Source organism: Falco peregrinus, chromosome 12 (assembly GCF_023634155.1).
Source record: "Falco peregrinus isolate bFalPer1 chromosome 12, bFalPer1.pri, whole genome shotgun sequence".
Classification (NCBI taxonomy): Eukaryota; Metazoa; Chordata; class Aves; order Falconiformes; family Falconidae; genus Falco; species Falco peregrinus.
In genome coordinates, this window is record NC_073732.1 from 4,913,124 (window position 1) to 4,929,791 (window position 16,668).

The 16,668-nt window shown below is 42.7% G+C and overlaps 1 protein-coding gene across 4 annotated transcripts in view; it reads right to left on the minus strand.

Moving 5' to 3' along the window:
- ARHGEF4 (Rho guanine nucleotide exchange factor 4) overlaps positions 1-16,668 on the minus strand; it is a 228,568-nt gene that overhangs the window by 35,034 nt on the left and 176,866 nt on the right. For all 4 annotated transcript variants that reach the window (XM_027779548.2, XM_027779546.2, XM_027779547.2 and 1 more), the window contains one exon: positions 11,074-11,213. In XM_027779548.2, coding sequence (XP_027635349.2) covers positions 11,074-11,213 — 140 coding nt within the window. The remainder of the gene's footprint in view (positions 1-11,073; positions 11,214-16,668) is intronic.

Sequence of the window (16,668 nt, forward strand, 5' to 3'; positions counted from 1 at the left end):
TTTCCTAAGATGTTCCTAAATAGGGTATCTCCTGAGGTAGCATTACTCTCTCTTTTTAGACCAGTGAAGACACAGACACAGACTTCCCTATCCATCCAGTTGGCATCACTGCCTGTTTGGATGCTGTGTATACAGAACTACAGAAAAGAACATGTTCAGTACCCGAGGAAATCAACAATTCAACAGCCAAAGTAACAAATTTCACCTAGATCCATATGACCAGGTTTTTTCCCCCCCTTTAAGCTTCCTTTGAAATAAAAATCACCAAATTATTACTGCCCTTTTTGTAACACAGAGCTGTTGAAGAGCTTCTTGGAGAAGAAGCTCCTATTTATTTATTTAATTGGGTGATACTTCTACCTCATAACACTGGGGTAATCAAACTATTTCAAATGCATCTTTCCAAAAACAATCCAGGTTCTGAGTTGGTGTTCAATAGACAAATTTCTACTCAGTTCAGCAACTGAAAGCAAGGGCTGAGAATGAAATTGGGAGGGGCAAGCACTGCTACCTGCAATCAATCCATCGAAAACTAAGTTTCCTTAATGCCAAATAACCTATCACATATTGTCCAGAATCCAAACAAAGCAAGTACCAAACCCTGTTAGGCACTGAATTAACCCTCAGTAACAACTGTAGCCAACATCTCCCAAAAGCATGTCATTCACTACTGAGCCACGGACAGAAAACATCAGAACAAGTACAGCTTCTTAAACTGCAACTGATCGTATATTTCTAAAATGGAAAACGACCTGTCAAAGGCCCACAGTTTGTTCTGAATTTTACAGTATTTTACACTGTAATGTAATGTAATGAATTTTACACTGTGATACTAGAGCACAGTTACCCCCACTGCATGTTTCCTTAGCTAGCACTGCATGGTTTAAGCCCACACAGCTTTTACAGCTAGTACTTCCCTGGCCAGTGTAATCATGCAATACTGCCAAAACGTTACAAGTTGTTCTCTTCCTTGACTACTAAGATTTACGAGATAATCATCAATGGGAAGAAAATTGGCATGACAGTTTCTTTGTGTGGTGCACAGATTAAGGCATGGCCACACTGGTACGCTACAAGAAAAACAGCCATTTAGATGGACCACCCCTGACAACAATTAAAAAAAAAAAGACAATCTGCTTAGCAACCAGTCTTTTGCTTTCACACTCTACTAAAGCTAGAAAATCTTTCAAGTCCTCCTAAAGCAAGTTTTATTTTCAAGAACAGTAACTATTAACATGTTGGAAGCAGCTGGGGATTATTGCCATGGCCTAGAGCTCCCGTGTCAGAAGAACCGTGTTGCTGCTGTGAGCCATGTACCAACACAACACATCCCACGCGCTTGTGTGAGCTGAGGCAACGGAGCTTCCAGCATCGTACACAGAAGATGACACGTTTCCAGGGTGGGTTTGACTAGTGCTGGGCATGCATTTGGTTTGACTGAAGGTACAAAAATTCTCTCTCAATACTGGATGACAGATAGCAGGCAAGGGATACAGACAGGAATGGTCTGGGAAAAAAACCAAAGCATGTTATGATAGATGTTGTGGAGCAAGGAACAAGTAGAGAGAAGCAAAGACAGGCTCACATGGTCCACGCAGCAGCCTAGGAAAACGGATCTTGTCAATACAAGATTGGACACAGGCAGAACAAAGGCTGCTGTATTAATGGTGCTCTGAAATAAAGATAGGCTGAATGGTATATATGGCAAGACAGAGGGATAGGAAAGGAAATGCCACATCTTGGAGACCTGGCAAGATTAACAGCTTCAATGCAATAGCTAGAAAGGGGTCAAAACAGAAGATGACACTCTTATTACAGAGCTGAGGAACAGACAGGATGGCAATGACATCCTTAGTGAATGAGGGAGGAGGTGTTCAGGAGGTCCTAGAAATTATTTTAATGTGTTTTTTTTAGCTATCCTGTTTTTGAACTGAAAATCTGACAGCCATGGATAACACAGAAAGACAAGGAATGGTCTTCATTCGGGCATTATGCGGGCCGGAACAGAGAAATAAGGGAGAAACAGAGGCAGAGAAATACTCTGAGAAAAGTCAGGGAAAGGAAAGAAGGAGCAGGCGCAAGTAGAGTTGTGGGACCTGAGGCAGCTGAGGTCAGAGAAAGATAAAATGAAGCCAGTGAAAACAGGTAAAGTGGGTGAGGAAAAGGGAATGAATAACCATGCAAGGTGAATGACAAGATCTACGTGGTGACTAACAAGGGGTAGAGCAAGATGTATAATGTACAGAGCTGAACCCCCCCACAATCAAAACACTAAAACATAATTCCTGTTAAGAGTCCTTAAGAGAGGTGGCTGTCAGGGCAGGGGGGAACAAGGGCAAGCTTTATCTCTTGGTTATTTCTAGACCATAAGACTCCTTTCGTTCTGACTATACAGGAGTTTTCAAAAAAGCCATGTAGCTTTAGGCTGTCTGGCATAGTCTGTTGAGCCCACACATTATAAAATGTGAGTACAGGGTTCCTTTAACTGTCATCTTAAACAAAAAATGCCTTTGGTTGCAAAGCAGTGTTATGACACTTCTCTGACTGTTCAGCCTCCTCACCTCTTACAGAATATACCAGTCTTGCACATGTAGAAAACAAGAAAACTGCTCACAAGTAACAGCTTTGTAAAGTTCTTCCAAGCTGGCATGTAATAATGTTAATTTGAGAATCCTCCTTCATTGTCCTCTGATGGAATTAAAGGAGCCATAGGAGGGCTGGGAGAACAACGAGTTCCATGGAGTACAAGCAAGAGAAAGCTATGAGAGGGTAAAAGACATACATAAGCTGTGTATAGTAGGCTTATTTTTTGTCCTATGCAACAGAAAAGCAGGGCAGAAGTTTTACATGGTCAAGTAGCCTTCTGAGGCCACCTTTTCCTGACACCCCTGTTATAGCCAACAGGCAGGAAAAAATGCAGCAGAACACCACACCCTTGAAGAACGAGTCTTGATGGGCTCTTCTCCAAGAGCCTGCGCCATTGACCAAGAAATCAGTAACAACCTAAGATAAGATACAGGTCAGAAGCAAACTTGGTAAGTGACTGTCAAGGTGATCAGCAAGGCAAGGATGGGAAATTGGTAACCGCAATAGTAAATGAACAAGGTGTCCCCCTGCTTTACTAGCAAAGCATCCATTAGGGACAGAGGAAGGTGAAAAAGCAGGACATTCGGTCCATGTTGGATAGCTCAAGTGGCCTGCTTCCTTTTCACAAAACCCACAGACAGGAAGACTCGCCAGTGGCAAGTCAGTGGAATAGCCAGAAGCAGGAACTTCTCTAAAGATTATAAAGCCAGCTGGAAGTAGGATTGAAACAAATAACCCCCATCACACCTTTCTAGGCCACTGGCCCCAACAACTGCACCTGTCCCTCAACCCAAAACTTCAAGAAGCAAGCTGCACTTTACATTCAACCGCTGTAAAGCAGCACAGCTCTGCTCCTGTCCTCTGAGGCCCTGATTACACTGTGCAACTCCGTGCAGATCTGCCAGACAAGTATGTGCCACACGGAGGTGTGCCAGGCAGTCCCACGCTGCTAGGGACAAAGGGACAAAGGCTGTTCTGTTTGCCCGCCCATGCAGCGCGCGTGTGCTCCAGCGTGGGAGTAGTGGGGTTAATGCAAGTAACATTTCCTCACTTTGCTGCAAGGAGCAGGCGTAGGACTGACCGGCACCCAACGGCTCTCCCAGGGCATGAGCAAGGGCTGGCCCCATGCGCCCCGGAGGGAGGGGGAGTCTTTCCATGAGCCTCAGGAAAAGCTGGGTTGGCGCTTCAGCAACTTGGTTGTTCTTGCTGTTCTTTCTTTCCGCTACAGCTCCCACAGTTTTGCTGCTTTTATCAGAGTGGCGATATAAAACTGCAAGGAATACACCAAGGCCTTCGCTGCATTAAAGCGTGGCTGAACTTGCTAACCCTGCCGCCAGTTTTCTGGGTGTAGGACAAGGGGCCCTGGTCACAGCCTAGGGCTGAAGCTGACCGGGAAGATCTTTTGAGGGATTAACAGTGCTCTCTGAAGGGCCAGAAGAGTCAGGATGGATTTTATTTTTCCACCACAAGGTTCAAATGTCTTCTGGGGATTAGGAAAAGAAAAGAAAACTTTTCAGAGAGGAGCTGCTCTCAATCAGGATTTGGAGAGAGAAGAACGAATCAAAAAAATGTTTTGATATCAAAACCATGCGGAGAGGAACCCAAGGCACAAGTATGGTATAAAACCAGATATGTTCACTCCTCTGTCTCTATGCAAACACTTAAACCTGTAGTAACCTCTGCACTAACCTTTACCCAACATTCCTACTCTTGTCACATTCCTTCTTTATCCCCTTGTCTCAGCAAATCTTTGTACTCCAATACCCACTTTGTTATTGTGCTGTTATCCATCACAGGTGTTTCTCGAACTAACAAACTGGGGCATGTACAACCCCAAAACTACTTTTTAAATCAAGACATATGCAGAGTGAGTTGTAACAGCAAGATTCTGCAAAACACACTTGTCTGCATGCTGTCAGGCTACCATTTCAAGCAGGATTAACTGAAGTTTATGCTATACTTCTAAAGACCAATCTATAGATGGGGTGAAAATATTGCAGTGCTTCTAATGCTCTTCCTCCCACCGAACAGCCGTGGAGAGTTAGGTTCCAAACCAAGGATCCCTGAAAGCCCAGCAAGGAGATCCCAAGGACCCAAGGATAGCTAGTGAGATACATCATGGATGGGGGCAAGTTCCTCCTCTGCATCAGACAGAGGGCAGGTTTGAAAGCAAGGCTCCCACTGCACACACGAATGGTGAAATCACTCATCTTCACCTGCTCACGCGTTATCCTTGGCTGTCACTGCACAGGCCTGATGTAGCGTGTCTACTCTGCAGGCACGTCCTGCAGGCAACATTGGCTGAAGGGTGACAGGTGAAAAAGCCTGCGTTAGGTGCACACGCGAGCCCTCAGCAGGCAGGGACCATCAGGAGCACAGAGGGGGACTGCCTGCCTGCCACACTAACTCAGGTGCAGCAAAGCAAGGATTTTAAGATCTCAGTGGCGCCTTGGTAGATGGTCCTCACGTGCTACAAGTGGCAGGCAGGAAGCCAAGGCCTTCTGCAAACCCAACCCTTAGCCCTACAATATACACCACCACTGGTACAGATTAAAAGAGCTCTTTTAACAGGTTGCCGAAGCACTGGAAGTTGGTTGCAACCTTCACCATAAAGAGACAACCACCTCTTGTGATAGCATCAGTAGACAGGCCATGTTTTCTTTAGGTGGTGGGGAGCAGGTGACATTTTTAGGAAGCCACAGATGCACTGGATAAAATACATGCAGACTTCGAAATGGCTTGGCACAAGTAACTTCAGGAGTTAAAATATTGTTGGATCATTTTTTTTTCCAAAGGGAAAACTATTTGTGGGGCCAAGCCTCTCTCTACACCCCAGTAACTGGGAACACATTTAATTCCAGCAAACAACAGATGTTATTGAGTCCCCTAATACTCACAAACTATCATTAACAAGCGTTAACAGAAACTTTTTTACAATTTAACGGCTGGCAGGACTGGTGTAAGAACTCCAAAACCACCATGCTGTCTCCAGTTATTTCCTTTGAGTGGTGTATTTAGGTCTGGTTTACAGCCACAGATGAAAATTTCAGCAGTACTTTCCCCTCTTTAAACATGTTGGTATGTGTGTGGGGACACATCTGTGGTCCAGAAAGAGGTGAGACACAGATGCTACCTCTCCTGTTCTGCTTCTTCAGCTTGGCTCCTGGAAGGAGGAGTTAGGTCCATTCAAGACCAACTCCATAAACTCAATCATTCCCTTATGCACCTGCAGGCCCCCTTCCACTGTAACACCTCAGCATTTTTATTTAGGAGTTAAAACTGTGAAAGACTTCCAATGTGCTGTTCTTGCCCCAAGAACTAAGCTAAGCCTGGGGTTGGGTTTGTTGTTGGTTTTTTTTTTTGTTCCTAATGTGTATTAGATTAATAGGGCTATTTAGAAAAAGCATGGGTCTAGCAGAAAAATGATACATTTTTTAGAAATACTCTGTGTGGATTGAACTCCTGCTGGTGGTCTGTTTGTATGCTAGAGACTGTAGCATGGCATAGGAGCTACCTACCTACACTTTGCACGTGTGTGTGTGAACAAGCACTTGGACTGCTAAGAGCTCACTGCATGACTGCAAGTATGCAAGTTTACCCCATTCCTCCCAGCTCTCCAAAAAAACCCCGCATTCACTTGCAAGATAGTCCTTCCTCAGATGAAGATAATCTCCAGCGCTGAGCGAGCTCCACTGGCTTCCATCACCCTCTCTTCGTCTTCAGCCTGCTGGGGGAGGTTCCCTTGCTCAGGGGATGACCAAATCCTAACGCTGACAAGGGCACAAGAAAGTGCCTTGGAGAAGCAACAGCTGCCCCTGGTAGAAAGTAGAAATACGGCTCTGGCAACCCCTGGGACCACTTAGCTCCTGATCCTTATGTTTGATGAGACATAATTGCTATCAAGTATTTGAATATACTGATTTGCTTTAAATCCATTGAAAAAGCCCTCTGAAATAACCTTAGAAGTTTGCAGACCTGAGAACTGTGAAAACTAAATCCATCAGGCAGTAAAAGAAGTTACAGTTCTGACTCCATACTCTGTTCGCACCGGATTCCTATACAAAATCATGCAAGCACTTGGGACCAAAAACGAGGATTCAGTAAAGATTTATGTCCATTGGGGAACATTATTTCTTGTCCTTGACAGCACTGAGCTTTATACAGTATTCTGCAAATAAATCACAATTGCTGCTTCTGGACCACAGTTGTCAACCTTGGTTGCAGAAATACGTAAGACACAAAGGCAGGAATTAAGCCCTCTGGATAAAAAAAAAACGAAAAAAAAAAAAAACTAAGGGGAGGTATGGTGGGGATGTATTTGTTAACTGCTTTCTATTTGCTTTAGTATCAGTTGGGAGAGCAATATACTCACATTAAGATATAAAAGTGGTAATAAATCTCCTTTCCCAGATGACACAGGAACGTTATATATTGCTTCCATATGATCAATAATTCTAGTTCTGTTTTCAGTCTGGGAATCTGTCGTGACCATAGCTTTTTCAACCTATTCCGTACTTTTTTAAAAAAGGGGGATGATAACATTTTATGGCACTATTTTAAATTTTTCTGTCTTTTGAAATTTGTCCTCATGTAATACAAAACAGATTTCCATTAATTGGAACATAGATAATGTGAAAAATGCTATGAAGGATTTTATTCACACTTAACAAAACTAAAATATGTTCTGATCTCATCTGCATTAACATTTTATGAGGTTTGGGTTTTGTGGTTGTTTTTTGGGTTTTTTTTTTGGGGGAGGGGGGGTAGTTGCTTTGTTGCTGTTTAAAAAAACCACACCAACTAAATAAAAAAAACACAAACCAGTGTACATATAAAAAACCACAAACCAGTGTGCGTATGCCTCTCTTATTTAAATTTGGCTGTGCTTGGAGGAGCACTGGGTGAGCCTAGAACAACTTCCCAGTGAGTGATCAAAGAGTTTAGCACAATAATCATGCTTTAGAGACTCAAGAGCCTCAGTTGTACCCTGCTCAGCAAGACAAAACGAGGACTGCCACAGTATCTGTCGCTTTTGGTACATGGCAGATGTATCGTTTGTGCCACTTCCTGAGCATTCCTCTGTATGAATTACTTTGTTAAATCAGAAACGTTTATGCTGGAACCAATTAGCTTAATTGCATGTTGTCAACAAGCACTGGTTAGCGCACAAACATCTGTAACATACTACAGGATTGTAACTTTAAAACGTAAGGCAATGGTGTTACATCTTAAGATAAAATCCTGGCCTGTTGAAGCCAACGAGTTGTGCAGTTCCCCAGGAACAAGACTTCGCATACCAAATTCCGAACTTATCAGAGATGTAAGAGATAAGGAAAAAACAGGGAGTCTTGCTGTTATTTTGCAAACATGTAGTGCTTGGCTTTCACAAGCCAGGGACAGCACTGTTCACCTGGGGCTGCATGGGGCTAAATGCCCCACATGTTGAACTGCAACAGTGCTTCTTCTGGCGCAGAGCGCCACGCAGACCCCCCTGCACAGCAGGACAGAACAAACCCTTTGCACGCATCAGGTATTTCCACAGTCAGGCCTACCTAACCCTACTCACACTTGATAAGCAGTATAGCTCTCCTCGTTATCACCACGATCACTCGAGAGCTGGCCAGGCAGGCTTTTTATATACATAATCCCTCACGTCCTCAACTTCAGTCTAACATATAACACGTTTCATGATGCTTGAATCTATGTCTGCCCTATACGTAAGACAGAACCACAATGCATTGGCCATATAGATTTTTCTCTTGCCGCGTTTTACCTAATTATACTGTGGAAGCAAAAAGATACAAGGATAGGGTCTTTATCTGGAACAAACACAAAGTAAACTCCACCAAGTACAATCTAAACACAAAAATCTCTTTTCATGAGCATCAAGAATGTCAAACAGATGCCCCAAGAAAATTGCTTCCCCCGCCTCTTTCTCATCCCAAACCCTTATTATTACTTTTTGATTGATTTTTCTTGGCTATTACACACCCTCATGCTGATCTTCTTAGGTGGGCTCTATACAGCCTTCCCAGCTTTCTTTGATCCCTCTAGTCTTCTTGCCAATAAATTATTCTAGTTCTGTGAAAGGTTTCTTTCTTATTTCATAACCATTTTCTCTTGATCCAAAATGAGCTAAAACTCAGTGGTCGGGTGGTTTGTTTTTTAATGCAACACTTTGTCTGCCAAATGCCTTAAAAATATATTTCAACCTTCTCTGTTTATTTGAAAGCTGCTTCTTACAAGAAGGCTAAGAATAGTGCAGTTACCATAGTTTCCTTATCCATGACCAATAAAAGACAATTTGGAATACAATAAAACAAAGAGAAGACTACTCACAAAACGCTACTAAATGATTGGACATTGCTATCTTCCCCCCCCATCACTCCTAGCACTACTATAGAAAACACTCAAGATGAATCAACACCCAGCTTTTGGTCCAGCAGGGAAGACGAAAACAAGCCTGTCCGTCTGCCAGTTATTTGAGATATTTCAATTCCAACACTTAAGATGTCTGTTCATGCAGAATCCCTCCCTCACAGATTTAGTATTTCACCTCAAGAGATTTTGTATTTTACTGTAGTCTTTTGTTCCAGGAAGTGGTTGTGCAGGAAAGCACTTTGCTAAGGCTCAGTGAAGCTAAGTGATGGATTAATTACCCGTAGGAACCAGTTGACAAAGTAAATAATGTGCTGCCTATTCTTACAGCTTTGTTGGCCCCTGAACAGGCAAGCTTCTAGGGAACAAGCCAAAAATAATCTTTTCTCTTCCAGTCAACTGGCCAACAAAACCCCGCATACCCTTCAAAGACTAATCAAATTACACCTGCTTTGGGCACATCCATTTGCTTTCCTGATTAGGAGTTAAATGATGGAATTTTACTCTAATAAAATGAACTTGTAAGAAAAAAAGAACAATTGCTCTCAATAATAATGGATGATGAAAGAGAAAGCCCGGAAGATGACTGATGGATATATAGACCCACTAGCAAGTTAATTTTTTCCCCTGACTTCAAAGATTTGTAAAGACGCACTTTAAAAAAATAAAATATTTTGCCTTTTCCTTTAAAAAAAAAAAGGAAAGAAAAATCCAGAGGATGTTCTGTTTGATGAGACACTAAGAAGACTTACCAAGGCAAGCACCTGCATGGGAGAGAAGCAAAATCCTCCTCGCACACTCCCAGTGGGAATGACTCCTGTGGTGCCTGGGACACTCACAACACACCAAGTAAATGCAGAAGAATGCAACTCAAGATTTTCTGGTGTTCTACCGGCATTTGCTTACCAGTGACAACAGCCCAAAAGAGCTGAGGTTAAATCAAAAAGCTCTGGCCATAGTTTGACAACCCCCGGACATAACCAGTAGGGGAAGAAAATATAGCAAGTCTCTTCCTTACCCCAGGCACACGGGGCTGTGTAATCAGGGATTCTGGGCTCTAGGAGCAGGAAAACTGCTAGAAGCGCATTTGCTGCTGTTGTTTTTGAAGAAAAGCTGTTATCCTCACTGTGCAGCTTTCTGGAGCTTTTGCAGACCCCAGAAGCACCACTGCTGTATAGATCAAACACACAGGCACAGACCCTCAGTCAACAGTTTCAGTTACAGCTTAGCCACAAGGAAATATACTACATCTTTTATCCTTGCCTTCTCATCTTGTGAAGGTCATGTAAAGGTAACAGTGTAGGGAAGAAAGAAAGAAGGTGTAAGAGTGCAAGAGATCACTCACATGGTGAACACGCTCCACTCTTCTAATGAAAAAGCTTATTAGTTCACCCCAACAAAAAAGCATTGTGCATGTAACAGGATGCCAGTTCTAACACATTAGACAAAGCCACTGTATTTTTGCAAAAAAACCACCCAACATCTTAAATCCTGTTAATATGTTGCTCATCACATCAGTTAAACTAAGTAGTACAATTTTAAATTGCTGATCTCAAGTTAATCAGTGTCAGCACTATAAAATAAAATAGCTAAAAGTGCTGACTAAAAAGGCATCTCTCACATCCTGAATTTACTGGGGAACAGGAAGAAGCAGTGAAAACCAAGGCTACATTGAGCTTAGAACCCTTCCACCTACCTATGAAGAGGTACGCACACCAGTTGCTTTTGGTGTTTGTTTGGGGGTTTTTTTGTGTGTTTTTCCCCCCTCAGCATTTCCTTTATGCCCTCAGTACACCACATTTCAAGTCTCACACCAGCCCTGACCAGGCTGCTCATTCATAGTTTCAAACTTCCCATCCAAAAACACCTAAGAGGAGAGTTACCTGCTCAGGACCTGTGGCTCTGCATTACCTTACATCGTTGTCCTCTGCTGTTAGGGACAGCACCCTGATGGAAGGCCCAGACTCCGTCATTACCCAGTTTTAAGTGGTACCCACAGCAAATTTGAAGCCCCACGCCCTTTACCATTATCAGTTCAGTTGTTGAGCTCTCTTATGGTTCACAAGATCCTTCCTTATCCTGCCTGTCAGAAACCAGCCAGTGCAATACCTCATTGATGGCAAGCTGCTCTCCACCTCCCCCAGGGTGGCCGTAGCGGTGGTTCGAGCTCCGAAAGTCCTCATAGAGGTCCTCCTCGCTTCCCACATCATCTGTTAGAGCTGTCTTGTCCAGTGCCCCATCAGCAATCACTGCAACAACAAAAAAAGGACAAATTGCTATAGACCACAAGATCCTTAGCAACACTGCATTGATCATACGAGCCTGGCTGGGGTGAGGGAGGCTATAAAAAAAAAGACAAGGAAACTAGATAAGCAATTTCAAGGCACAATTCCAGCCTCGTTCATGCCCATTTTTCAGAGAATTTTTCTCCATTTGTGTTTTGTTATGATAAATGATTGTGTCGTTTTCTAGACTGGGAAGTACGATTTTAAAATGTTCAACAACTGCTGTATGTTGCAAAGAAAAGATGAAGAATAAGAAAATAGGCTTGGAGAAAAGGGGCAGGGCAAAGACGACACAAACAATGACTTCATTATGACATTGCTGCGCTGATAGGAAACTTAACTAGGGAACAAGCTCATGTCTGCCAGTTCATACCTTGATAACTACCATTTATCAAATCCTATCAGGCCAAGGAAACTCTCAGCCCTTGGGAAAAGCATTCCCCTTCCTTAATGTCCACATGTTTATTTAATTTGAGAACCCTTTTTGTGGCTTAGAAGGGTGTTTGCTACAGAAGTATCCAGTTTTACCACAGGAGGGCCATTCTGCTCATCACAGCCCTGAACAAGCTGCAGCTAACAGAGGATTAGCAGTCTGTAGCTAGAACAAACACTGAAGTCTCAAAGTAAAAGCATAAGCCTGAGAGAATTAAAAATATGGCATTTATACTCCTTACACAGAAGAAAACTGCACTTCATCTGTTTCATAGGCAGGAACCTTTCCCTGAGGTCTCCTCAAGGCATTAGCAAATACCCTTCAGTGGCAGGTTGACCTGTACAGGCTACTTGAGCATAAACTTTCTGTTCTCAAAATCAGTGAAAAATGTCAATGCTTAAAGAAAACATTTGCTGACATATTCATCTGGATTAGCACCTGCTAGGACAACAGTGTCCATGATGAAGAAGGGGGCTTCACAAAGATTTCTGTTGCATGAAATAGCTAACATGACCACAATGCAGAGAACAGCTGATTTAACTAGTAATTTTAGTTTAATGGATGTGACACAGCTGCAGTAGTAGAACTGAACCAAGTGGAAAGAAAGATACTGCTGTCAACACCCCTGGTGACAGTCTGAGCTGTCCAACTTACACGTGATGTCATGCTCAAAATTTTTGCCAAAGAGGTGGAAAAAAAGCCACCTTTGAGCTTGATCTTATACAGCTTGGATAGGAAAAGCACTGGAGCCTGGGGACACATAAGCCTGTTCTTGAGTCCCCATTTCACTCCATAATGCAAATGCATCTTACAAATGTAACTGTGTCAGCAGGCCAAGAAAAGCACCTAAGGGTTTGTTAGCTTATTATTACCTGAAACCAAAGCTTCCCAGTAACAAAATAAAGTGCTGTCAGAGGTTACAGCAAGACCTGCAAAGATTGTCCACATCAATATTTTCACGACACAATGTTTTGTTAAGGGCACATCACCATCACTTGATTACTTCCAATAACATGGCAAGGTATAAATTCAGTGTAGCAGCTATCAGTTCAGTGCAGTAACTTGACATCAAAATGACTGGAATATGAGCTATTTTTTAACAAAATACTTGATTGTTTACGCTTTCAAATCAATAAATACAGATAACATACTAAAGACTTATTCATTGTCTAAATCAGCTCCATGCAATGTTAATGGTGGTTCAGGACATGGAGGTGCATATGATGTTATAATAAAAGCAGAATATTCTGTGGAAGTGTGTAACTTTCATTCAGCTTTGCTTGATTTTTGTGAAACATCACTTATTCTTTCAGCTTTGCTCTGACATGTAATATCATTATACAGAAATTCGCTACCAAATACATGCCAGTAGTATAGATTGCATATAAAGCAGTTCTGGGGCCAAGACCTGTCCCATTAATATAAAACTCAAAGCCATATGGAATGCCACTGATTATAGTTTTATGCAGAATTACCATAGTTTGCACTTATTTTTTTTAATTTTTTTTTTAAAAGAGCATTAAAGTATCGCTTTTTGCTCATACACTGTCTGAAAAACATTTGTCTGACAGCGACAAACAGCTTTCAGTGAATTAGTACAGCAACAGAAACAAACTAGAAACATTTTTCAAGCACAAACAAAAATAAATCATTTATAAGAAGGGATTTTGTAGTCACTTAATTCCAAACTTTCTTTGTATCCCTCTGATCTCATTCTTTCCCCTTATTTTCTGCACGGCTTCATCGCTCTTGCCTTATGCATCTTCTGCTATTTTCACTGCTAAGAGTAATTTTCAGCTTGAAAAAATGTTCATTGACATCTTTAAAGCTTTTGCTTTTCCCCCTCACATTTTGCTATTTGTTCTCTGATCTCTGCTTAGATGAAAAAGCAAAAGCTCCAGAGAGTTATTTATCTGTGTTACTTAAAATGCTCTATACCTCTGCTAAGTGCCTTGAAAGCTGTGTTTTCTTTTACTAGAGATCTGTTTTTCTTCCCTGATCTTACCAAGCTCATCAATTTTCTGCAGTCTCAAAACCTGCTACTGCATTTTGGATTAGTTTTCCTGGCAGAAAAGTCCTCATGGGCATATTTCACCAAAAAAATGCAGTTCATAGTCATATGGAAGTTTTCAATTCTTGATGAAGAACAGCCCAAGATAGCCATTACATGTTTTCCCAAACTAACTAATGTTCCAGGGAAGAATAAGACCAATGAAAAATAAGAATTTGCTCTAAAGCAGCTTACATGGGAGACATGATTACAACTAAATAAATAAAACAGTAGTCTGGAACTGTGACCCAATGCACTAGAAATCCATCATGGAAGTAGGAGAATGAAGGCTTTTAATGTAGGTACTGACCCAACATGCACAGCATAAACTAGGTCAAGCAGCAAAGAAGCAAGCACTGTACAAAAATCTTTAAAGACAAGTTAGCAGAGATTGCTGAAATAGTCTTTCAGCTTCCTCAACAGCACAGGACTAGTCAGACAGACAACTATTAAGCTGCACAGTAGCTGACTTGGATGCCTCATTCCCGCTGCCCCAAATGTTCATTCTCTGTTTAACACTGAAATCCACCGGTACGGTCACAGCTGGCCCCTCCGCGTCTCTCCGAAACCACTGATCTGACCTGTCCCTGGCAATCAGGCAACACCAAAAAACAACGTTCTGGCAGAGAATAATGCCAAGCATCCAATTAGCTCAAGCAGATTTCTCCATATTTTATACGGCTGTCCTGATAGATTTCACTAAATACGGCAACAAATCCCATACATAGGAACACAGGGAGGGGTTGTCACCAACATTTAGTACTACAACCTTCTGTGCAAGTATTAAAACCCTGCTTTATACTGTTGTTAGTCAAAGCCCAAGCTTGGGATTTATGTCATTGAAGTACAAAAGCAGACGGATAATTCTAGCAACAGTAGCTCACAAAAGAATGCTGCACAAACCTTTCTTTACGCATCTGAATAGAGAATAAGGTGCCAAGAGCCCAACTCCACAAAGAGCTATCTTGAGGATATGAAGCAGCAAAAGTCATACAAAAAACGGCACTGAAAAGAGCAACTGGCACAGGTGGTCTGCGTTCAAACCTGAGCAGGTAGCACTGAGACAGGCTACACTGAAGGATAGTCAGAAAAACAAGAGGGAAGGATTGTGTAAAAATCAAATAAAGCTTGTCCAAAATGGTCCAGAAGAAGAAGGTGTATGTGTCCACCCTTGCACTTTCCTACAGGTTTGGGATGCAGGCAGTCACCAGTGGGAATGGTCCTGGCTGGGCTCTGCTTGTGCCCCCACCTTGCTGAAGGGGAGCATGGAAAAGCAACCCTTAGAGGTGCTTCTCCCACACAGTTACAGAGCTCTCCATCTCACCAGAGAGCCACTGGAGCCGTTACCAGCTCTGTGGTTTTACACAGAAGAGCACTCTGTGCCCACAGTGAGACACAAGCCATGCAACGGCCACAGCAGAAACCATGGCTGTACCGCTAGAAGCGGCCTGCCTGCTGCACCCTGCTTGTAGGCAGGGTTGGATGATTTGAAATGCATATAGGCGGCTGCCCATATGGTAGGATGTTCAGTGTTGGAAGCCACAATCGAGCCTATCTGACACTGGAGAACAGCTGGACTACACTGGGACAGCCCCAATCTTCATAACCATCAGAAGCTGGTGGAGAGGGAAAAATGAGAGAAGCCTTGTGTTGTTCATCTAACTGGTGGGAAACCAAAAGAAGTTGGAATTAGATCATCTACTGAAGGTCACAGACTGAAACGAGTATTAACCATAGACCAGAGTTCACTTAAGACTAGTGTCACCTAGTACAGGTAATACTATTTGCCATGCCCGAGTTCCTCTTCTTTCTCAAAGGACAGACCTGCTTCATACATTGCAAGTGCCAGGAATTAGTGAATACAAGTTGTTGTTGGCAAAAAACCAAACCAAAACCAAACCAAAAAAAAAAACCAAACCCAACACACACACACACCAAAAAAGCCACCCTCTCACTGGAGAAACACAGAGTAAGTTTTTAGAACAGTTTCCTCAGAGCAGCTGGGCACTGCAGCCCCAGATCTAGCACAGCCTCTTAACAGGGATCTCTCAGTCACATAGGTTTATGTTGCAGCTGGAATAAACCCCAGTAGCCTCCTGCTGGCGAGGAGCTCCAGCCATATGCCTGGGTCAGAAGCCCGAGCGATGACCCAGGAGTGAAGGAAAATGGGCTAGAGGCAGTTTCCCCAAGATTTTGATTATCTGTTTTCACTTGACTTACAGCCTACAGCTTTTAGGAGTAAGTCTGGGACAGGAATCCATGATGATCAGACAGCTCTGAAAGCCAAGAGCATCCATAGTTTATTAAAAGCACATTATATTAATGACAAAGGGAACAACTTTTGTGTATTTGAAGTGTCTCTCTTTCAAGTGTGCTTTGTCAGTACCACATCTACACATTTAATTTGTCTCTGTAGCATTTACATTTAAAATAATTCACCAAAATAACAGTAGGAGCCAGATTTACACTCACAGAGCAAATTAATTCAGAGCTAACAACATCATTCCCTCTCTGCCTCACTGAGCAGAGATTGCTGTGGTTATGTGCAGCGCCCACAGGAAAGCACACTGCAGCTGGTGAAGGGAGTAGCTCAAGAGATTTAAGATGATAAACAAATGAAAGGAGTGCATGGGGTGGGGAAACTCAATCCAGACTACGTTGCCCAGGTGAAAAGAGCCCCTCCACCCATTCTAAATTGCTAACCCCTCCTCTTCCTTAGAAATTGCTGCCACAGTAGGGCTGCAGCCTCCATCAGTCCTGTTCTGAATTACGTGCTTCATTTATCAGCTGCTTGATATATGGTATGGAGGTCCCTATGCAGCTGCCACAGTAAAATCCATCAGAGTGATGTCATCCCAGTTCTGCCCCAGCAGTGCAATTCTCCACCTCTTTACTGTGCTGATGGACCCTCTCACATCATTCTGCTTATGGTTGTG